This window comes from Zonotrichia leucophrys, chromosome 3 (genome assembly GCF_028769735.1).
Source record: "Zonotrichia leucophrys gambelii isolate GWCS_2022_RI chromosome 3, RI_Zleu_2.0, whole genome shotgun sequence".
Lineage (NCBI taxonomy): Eukaryota > Metazoa > Chordata > Aves > Passeriformes > Passerellidae > Zonotrichia > Zonotrichia leucophrys.
In genome coordinates this window covers 30,204,579-30,213,578 of record NC_088172.1, presented here as the reverse complement: position 1 = coordinate 30,213,578, position 9,000 = coordinate 30,204,579, and the positions used below count along the sequence as shown (strand labels likewise).

Sequence of the window (9,000 nt, the reverse complement as noted above, 5' to 3'; positions counted from 1 at the left end):
AACTTCAATGGGCTATGAATCAGGACCAGATTGCTGCCAGTAGCTCTGGACTGAAGTCTAGCTAAAGAAAAACAGCAACAACAAAAAAACTGTATTGGTACCCTTGTTGCTAATTACAGACTGCTACTTGAACACAGTCATGACAATACTATATCCTTGGTCAATACCAGCTCTTGCTATTTCCAGTATATTTTCTCTAGTCCTTATGCAAAGGACTAAGGCCTTACATTGTTGTACCTTTATTTGTACAAATTCAGAGTGATGCCAAAGGTCGCTCACAGAGCTTGAATAAATAAGCATACACTCACTCCTATGATTTCTTTTATATACTACAAAATACCATTCTACATCTAGCTGGGTAAAACAAGGAAAATCATCACATTTATGAACCAGGTTACTAAATAATTGCAAAAAAATCCACCATTAAAATGGGGTTTAGAATGAGAGTATTCAGAAAGCACAGTGAAAAGTTAAAATTTAGTGTGCTTTTAATTCTCACTAGTGAGGACATGAAAGTCTGATCTTCCAAGGAACTTCTGTCTAATCCCATTAATCTAACAGCAATTTGAAGAAAAAGCATTCCAGAACTCAAAAATAACACTATAACTCTATGTTATTCTTGTTCATTCATAAACATTCTGGTACTTGTTCCCTCTTCATCTAATTCTCCCTGCCTCTTGCAACCTCAGATCTCTAATGCATATTTTTATAAGGGAAAAAATCAAATTAATTGCTTTTGCCCATCTTTCCTTCTTCTATCAGTTTTTAATATTTTGCAAGTGCCTTGTAAACTCAATGCCTTTCTGCAATCCCACAGTGCTCCCACCAAGTGGTACAGGGAAATCAGTTCTAAAAGAGGATTTAGGCAATCTAATGTACAACAATAAAATACACAAACGCTAGGTAGAAGATTCTGTTCATGTTATGGGAAAAGTTATCATCAGCCACTACTCCCTACATAAAGCTAAAATATTATACATTTATTAAAAAGTATGATGTGGTTTGAGGCTATTTCAATAGTATTTGAGAGTAATTACAATTCACATTTTTACCCCATATTGTACTAAGAAGGTACTTTAGGGGAAATGATAAAAGTAACACTGCCTATTACCACATACTTTTGCCACATGTGTTAGCAAGGACAAAGCCAATTCAATGACCTTCACCAAAGAGGTGCAGTTTTGAGGGTACAGGTTTTTGTTTGCTTTTTCTTAAAGATATTTAGGCTAACACTTTTATTATAATGAAGTACACTCCACCCTCACATCTTCAGCTATAGTAGGCAAATGCTTTGTAGAAATGAAATTACTGTTGCAACAAGGTTGCTTATGACATTGTTTAATACAAAAAAAAAAAAAAGAGTTGGGACACAGTACATTGATAGGGGGTGGAGTGTATCATAAATATATACAAAAGAGGGCTATTACTTCTGTCATCTGACATTGATGTGGAAAGAGAGAACAAAACCAAATGCATTTTCTTTTCAGCACTGATACATGCAAAGACAAAATTACAAGTTATATGCAGCTCAGTATAATAAAAAAAAATGCCCCAGTATACTTGTTTAGATTTTTTTAAAATATATTTAATTCTCTGATCTTTCACTTCAAAACTTAGAATTAAGCAATGAGTGAACAGGATCTGAAATACAGACAAGGCATTGCTCACATCACATTAAAAGGCATCTTTTAAATGCTGCTGTGGCTTTCTAAACTTACACTGAACAGAATTTTTAGTTGCTGGGAATTTGAAATGCAAGATGAACTTGGCCACATTACATCTATTTCTTGAAGTGGAATTGTAAATACACAATTTTGCTGTTCCAATGAGGCAACATGCAGAATTCAAAATTGTTTCTTGCAGGATTCCATTGACCTGTATATGAACAGATATCGAAGCAGTGGTACGAAACCCACAGCTCAAGCATGAAATCCTAGTGTCTGGATCTCTGAGTATACTGTTCTCCAAAATACACCACTTCCTTTTAACCACTGAATTTAGTTTTAGGAAAACAGCTGCTCGCCAACTTTTTTTTTTTTTTTAATAAAAAAAAGAAAAAAAAAGGCAGGGAGGGTGGGAGGAAGGAAGAGGTGGAAAGAGCTCATGCATTATGATGATATTTAGCAGAGAGCTGCAAACACAAAGCAAAGGCAAATATTTCAAATGTGATAGATTTCAAGCAGAAATGTCAAAGTATTTTCTCCTAGTAAACAGCTTGCCAGAGTTGGATGGGACAAAATTTGGGTTGCAGCTACAGGCTGAAGCAGCAGTGTGGAGAAACAAAACAAACAGGCATTTACCCTCCACCCCAGTACCCCCTTTCTCTCCCAGTTAGAAAAGTATGACTGATGCTTTTGGTTGGCCACAAGGCAAATATTAGCTAAAATCTTATTTAGCTACATCCACATCCACAGTCCCAGATGCTTAAAACTTATCATGGATTAAAGCCATGAAATAAAAATTTAAAAAGAAATTTCAATTTGAAATTTTATTGGCATGTTGCTAAAATGGTCAACATCGATTGACAGGAGAGACTTTGTCCACATACTCTGAGAACAGCCTTCCTGCACCTCCCCCCTCTCTTTTCTTCCTCTTGCTCTTTCAGCATTAATGCTATTAAAAGCCAAACAAAATACTGGCTATGGGTGTAAAGAATGCTGGTTTTTTTTGGAATGTTGCCATGGATCCTGCTTCCAGTCGCGTCCCACGGAAGGAGGGTGCAGCCTCCTGACTCTACGGCAGGCTGGTCTCCCCGGGCAGGGCAGAAGGAAGATAGCCACGTTCTCCTGCTCCTCCCTATTCTTTCCCATCCACTATAGCCAGGTCCTTGATCACCCTCAGTTTGCCACTGGCATCGATCCTGCGCTTCTCGCGTATTAGATCCTCCAGGCTGTGGAACCTCACCGTATGCACCTTGTTCTCCGCCAAGTGGATTTTGAGATAGTACTGCTGCTGGTGCTGGGTGCCAGCAGCCGCCTGCAGCTCCCCCCCGGCTTTGAACTCCCGTTTCCCGAAGCGGCACCAGGCGGCGAAGCTCTCGGAGTTAGTCCAGCAGATCTCGTCGCTTTTTAAGCCCAGGTGCCCGCAGGCGTTCTGCACCACCAGCTCGGCCACCAGCGGGCGGAAGCGGTACCAGCTATTCACCACCCGGCCCACGTTGCCCGCGGCCGCCTCGTACAAGCTGTCCTGGCGGATCTGCCCCTGGTGCAGGTGGATGATCTGCCCGCCGCCCACGTACACGGCCCAGTGCGGCGGCGGGTGCTCCGACGGCCCCAGGTAGAGCAGCTCCAGCAGGTCCCCCGGCTTGCAGAGGGCTGGCAGGGCTGACACCGAGTAGACGCTCAGGTCCCCAGCCTGGGGGCCGCTGCTGACCTTGGAGAAGATGCATTCCTGGCCGTGGAAAGCGGAGAACTGAGTCTCGTTCAGCACCAGCTGGTGGTGGAGGTGGTGGGTGGGCGTCTCCTGCCCAGGGCTGCCGGAGCCCTTCACGCCGTACTTGTCTGGCTGGCCTCGCTCGTCCAGGTCCTCCTCCTCATCCGAAAAGAAGTAAGCCACCCCGACGCGCAGCTCGTCCTTCTCGATCCCCGAGGGGTCCCCGGTCGGCAGCTCGCTGTAATTCAGGTGGGTGATGCGATCCAGTTGATTTCCCATCAATGACAGGGCGAGGCGAGGGCAGAAATCGCCGGATCTAAAGGAGGGTGGGGTGGGCAGGCACAGAGAAGAACAAGAGATGGGAAGGAGAGTGCACGCAGAGGAAAGAAAGAACGAAAGAAAAAAAATAAATCAAGGCACATACAAAAGATTTCAGCGATTCTGCCCTAAGACCCCATCCCTCCCCGACTCCTTCCCTCCCCTTCCTACAAAGGAGAAACTCCCAGTGCGGACCCTTCCCCCTGTCCCCGGGGTGCGGGGCAGGGCAGAGCCCCGACTCCGGAGCGGCGGCTCCGAGCGCCGGGAGAGCCTCCCCGCCGCCCGCCGCCTCAGCGCGGGGGGACGGAGTTGCACCGTGAGTCTCCGCTCTGCGAGGGGAGAGGGCTCCGGGGGCTCGGGGAGGCTCCGGCCGGAGGGTCCCGAGCCCCTCCCTCCAGCGGTACGCAGCCGGACCCCGCTGGGTGCGGGGAGGTGGCAGGAGGAGCGCACGGCCCCGGAGCTGCCAGCCCTGCCCGCCCGGTGCCGGCAGCCCGGCCGGGACCCCGCAAAGCACAGGCAAAGAGCAGGCGATCGGCACCCCCTGCCCGAGGGGTCCCTCCCGTCCCCTTCCGTACCCGTGGTCGCCCAGCGCCAGAACCCCCCCAAACTCCTTTAAAGTCGTCCTGTCCCCATGGGCGCCGCAGAGGAAGCACCACCCGTGCTCGCCGCCGCCACCCGGCTCCTCCGCCCGCGCCGCTCTGGGCTGCCCGGCCCCTCCGGCGAGGATAAGTAGCGGCGGCGCCGCTCCCGAGCCCGCCCCGGCCGCGCTCATTGGCCGCGCCCGGCGGCGGCGGGGCTGGGCCGCGACTCTGCCCGCCCGGGCCCCGCTGCTGCTGCCACGCCGGGCCCGCACCCCGGGGGGCCCCCGCCGAGCTCCGAGCCCCGGGCTGGCCCCCCCAAGCCCCGACCCTCGGGCTGCCCCCACCGAGTCCCGACACCTGGGCTGCCGCCACCGAGCCCCGGGCTGCCCCCGCCGAGCCCCGAGCCCCGGGCTGCTCTGGCCGAACCCGGGGCTGCCGCAGGCGGTACGTCCCGGGGAAAGGATGTTGAAGATCGTGCCCACCCCGTGAAGCCGCTGCATTGGACAGAAGTAAAAAAGAAAGAAATAAAAATAAATTAAAAAAAAAAAAAGAGTATTTCCTACCAAACCAACCCGCCCAGGAGGGACGCAGGTGGCCAAGAGTTGCTCTGTCCCTCGAGGCTGCAAGTGGGTGCCCCTCACCTCGCTTCAGCAACCCCAAGTTGCACCTGTCCGGTCTGAGCTGATCTCCTGGGCTTCCTTTTGCTGAGGAGAGAAGTACTTGCAGAGGGCTGTTGCTCTCGCCTGTTACACCTCCAATTTTAGGACGGCATGAAGTGCCTTAAGGAGGTGCCTGTCTCTTGCTGTTGTCTAGATGTGAATTTGGAATGCTTGGTGTTTGGAAGTAGGTGAGATGACTCTGTCCGCATCTGGACAAAGTAGCAGTTGAGGATTGTCGTCAGATGTGACTAGAAGACATGCTATGGCTTAAGTAAAAAGATGAGTCTGTCTGGCAGTAGCAGTCCACTTCCTCCGAAAATGTATACAATCTAAAAATCTGTCATCTGTAGTAGCTACTGACAATATACACTTTTGCACCTAATTTTGCACATTATGGATACATAACTCAGAAATTATTTGTTCATTTGACCACTCTTTCCCCCATGAGGCTGTGTCAATGATGGGATTGTAACCTGGTCCTTCTGTGTTCTTAGTCTTGCTACATAACTGTGTGAAATTTTGAGAAGTGAGAATTCAAATATTAAAGACACTTAATGAAAAAAAAAAAACTAATGGCATTCTTTGGTTCAGATGTGAATCATAGTGAAGTACCATTTTTAGCTGGAAGTAAATCTACTCATTTCTTTGCAGTGAAAATAGTTTTGTCATGTAGCCATAAGTATTTTTGCTTTCAGTGTTTATGGATAATATCTCTCTTTGCTGCTGTCCTTTTCCCAGTCAGTCTTCAGGTTTAGTTAACTGAGAACAATAATGCCATCACTTTATTCTCATCATAGAAAGACATTCGTCCTTAAAAATAGTGAATTTCAGTTTTCCGAGGTTCATGCTGTATACCTGTGTTTGTATGGATCAAATGCTGAATTTTTTAGATAAATGTGTTTGAATGATCCTTTTCTTTTTCCATTCAAATATTGATATAGCTGTCTTTCTAGAATGGCATCTTTTTGTTCTCATTATTTTTTTTAGCATATGTAAAGGCATCCCATCATAAATGGAGGAGAAAAAAAAGATGTGTTTAGTGAAATTCAAAGACTGACGTCAGTTATTTTTTCACTGTGGCAATTTTACTAATCTATTGATGATTACAGACTTCCCATGTCTCATAAACTCAGGGGTTGTGGTCTGAGACTCATGGGAATTAAGCTGACTTGCAGCAGTTAAGGATGTAGCATTCTGCAGAATCAGGAAGAATATTTGAAAAAAAAATTAAAAATGGAGATTGTTTTCTAATACCTGCTTTTTAAAGTTTCAGAGGACTAACCATAACAGATGGATGTTATTTATCTCTAGAATTGTGTAAATAATTTCTAATGATTGTCAGAAATTGTATGTTCTTTTACAGCATGACCTTCACCAACTGCAACATTTTAAATTAAATTATGAGGACACTAATAGGTTTAGAGCTAAGGCTGTAAAACAGTGTTTAAATATTTTGATTTATTTTAAAAAACTGTTGATGTGTTTCATTTTTAAAGCTAGTCCAAGTTGAAAGCCATTTTCTGTAGACCTTGATCGACAGTTTCTGTTTTCTAAACACTTTACATTTTTCCCGTTTAAAGTCTGCATCTTTTTAGGTTGCACTCGCACAGTTCACACTTCCCACGTTTGCCAATCATCAAGGCTATGTGGAGTAATTTTTAGATAGTTCTAAACAAACAAAACATTATTTCATCCTTTCCATGCAAAACAGTGGAGAACAGACTGCTTCAGCAAACTGCAGGTGCAGAAGCATGGAGTCTGGGTATAGGAAAGGCTCTGCCCTTCAAAACAGGAGGAGTATCTCCTGCCAAATTTTAACCTTTTTTTTTGGCAATCCCCTGTGCTTTTGCAAGTCTGCTCAATGAGAGTATTCCGTCTCTTGTGGAAGCACTTACAATCCCTTACAATTGACCTCTCTTCATGACCTCTATTCAACACACTTCCAGCACCCATTTCTTTGTTTCATTTCTGTTCTCTTCTCTGTACACTGTCTCATCAGTGCTTTGTGCTCTACCACTACCCCTCAGAAAGAAATTCTCCCTCAGTTTGTCTTCAGTCACAGTTTTATGATAGTGTCAAGAAGTTCACTTAAAAAAAGAAAACACATACAAAAAACTCCCATCAACCAACAAACCCCAAACTTTTATGTAGCTGTGATTAAAGGACACTGCTGGAGATGCCTTTTTTGTCTGACCTAATTTGATTAATGAATTTATTATCTGCTTTAGATGTTTAACTTCTGAGTGCTTCCTTAGCAAAGCAGTGAGTGCAGGCTTGGTTGCTCTTAGCCTCAGCCTCATAAACTGGGGTCATAATCTCTCCTTGCACCAGGACATGGGAATTTACAATCCTCCTAGAAAGAAACCTGATAACATCATCATCTCTGGCTTTGTCCTGGCCTACTCTGAGAGAGTGAATTTATATTTTTCCATTGCTATTTTTTCTTTTTGTGCCTTTTTCCATTCTTGGCATTTTGAAACTGTTGCATTTATATTTAATTTAATACAGCAAAACCCCTTGAAATATGTGGCAAAATAGATAATCAGTAGCTTATTTTTTAAACCTTATTTTTTAAATGTTCTTTTCATCCTGCCTTGCACTGAGCTTTGGAGCCTTGGACCCCTGTTGCTAAAAGTGGAGCTGCAACCACCGTTGATTTTAATGAGTAGAGAACATTTGTGCAGAAAAATTTAGGAACACATGTTTCAAAAAACAACCAGAGATAAAAAAATTGATGATATGGGTCGTAACTTTCCTATCTGTTCTGAACTTTAGATTGTAGAAATCTGTCCATTACAATCCTGTTAACATAGAATCTCAGAGGCCCAGAAGCTCTTATCTATTTCAGGAACTCTACACTTGGTAGAAACTAAATACAATTTCTACATCTAACTAGTCTGAGAGAGTTGTGAGGTTTTGGGTGGGCTGAGGGAGCTGGGCCAGTTCAGCCTTGGGGTTACTGAGGGAGACTTCATCAGTGCCTATCAGTATCTGAAGGGAGGATGTCAAGGGGATGGAGCAGCCTCTGCTTGGTGGTGCCAGGCAACAGGACAAGAGGCAAGGGCAGAAACTGATGCACAGGAAGCTCCACCTGAACATGAGGAAGAAATTCTCTACTGTGCAGGTGGGCAGACACTGGAACAGATTTCCCAGAGAGGCTGTGGAGTCTCCCTCACTGGAGATATCCAAGAACCGTCTGTACACAAGCCTGTGCTATGTGCTCTGGGATAATCCTGCTTGAGCAGTGAGGTTGGACCAGATGACCTGCTGTGATGCTTTCCAGATTTTGGCCCTTCAGCCTTGGACAGCTTTTGCTATTTTATGCAGTGATGATAAAATGTGAAAACTCAAGAAGATAACTGTGGTCACAGTTGTTCTTTTGCCTCTTTTCTGCTCTTCTACTGGCTTCTGGTGACTTCATGATTCTTGCATTCACAGGGTCACTTGTAAGTAGAATTGTCCAGGACATGTTTTTCAGCCCTGAGGTACAGTATAACCACATAATTAATTGTCTGTTTGAATGTTCTAAATTCAAAAATCAAATAACTGCATCCAAACTACCTCTTAGGAATTATTCCTAATCCATTTTAATCCCTAAAATGTATGAAAAATAGTATATGACTTGTGCCAAAGCTTTTCAAAAGGCCGTGCTACCAATTAATTTTATGAATAATACTAATTTTATGAATAATACTTCACTGATCCTTGTGCTGGGCCTGTGTAGTCAACTGCTTGGACTCTACCCAGCTCCTTTCTATTAAATAACACTTTTAAGGACTCCAGACTTAATTTCTGATCAAGTGATACAACCAAAAAGATATTGCAGTAGGAAGGATTTTGAGGAGGAATGGGAAGAAATACCTGAATTTAAAAGTGTTCATCTTTGGAAAGCTGTTATGTAGACAGAATCCCAAATGGAGTAACCACTTCTAAGTCCTTGTGGAGCAGCAGATCAGGGTGTTGGGCAGGGGCAGGGTTTGGGGAGCTGGAGTTGCACCAGGTGCAGCCTCCCAGTGCCCTGGCAATAGGGGAGGAGCAGGAGGGCTGGGCTGGGGCCAGAGGAGGCCAAG

The 9,000-nt window shown here is 45.0% G+C and overlaps 1 protein-coding gene across 1 annotated transcript; it reads right to left on the bottom strand.

Moving 5' to 3' along the window:
- Window positions 1–2,469: 2,469 nt before the first annotated feature.
- Window positions 2,470–4,387, bottom strand: LRATD1 (LRAT domain containing 1). The gene is made up of 2 exons (XM_064707737.1): window positions 4,266–4,387; window positions 2,470–3,688 (listed from the first exon to the last, which is right to left on the bottom strand). Exon 2 carries the CDS (start codon window positions 3,649–3,651, stop codon window positions 2,797–2,799), a length of 855 nt encoding a protein of 284 aa, XP_064563807.1. The 5' UTR covers window positions 3,652–3,688; window positions 4,266–4,387; the 3' UTR covers window positions 2,470–2,796.
- Window positions 4,388–9,000: the final 4,613 nt, after the last annotated feature.

Coding starts and splice junctions, on each gene's coding strand:
- LRATD1 (XM_064707737.1), bottom strand. CDS start 3,651: ATGGGAAATCAACTGGATCGCATCACCCACCTGAATTACAGCGAGCTG.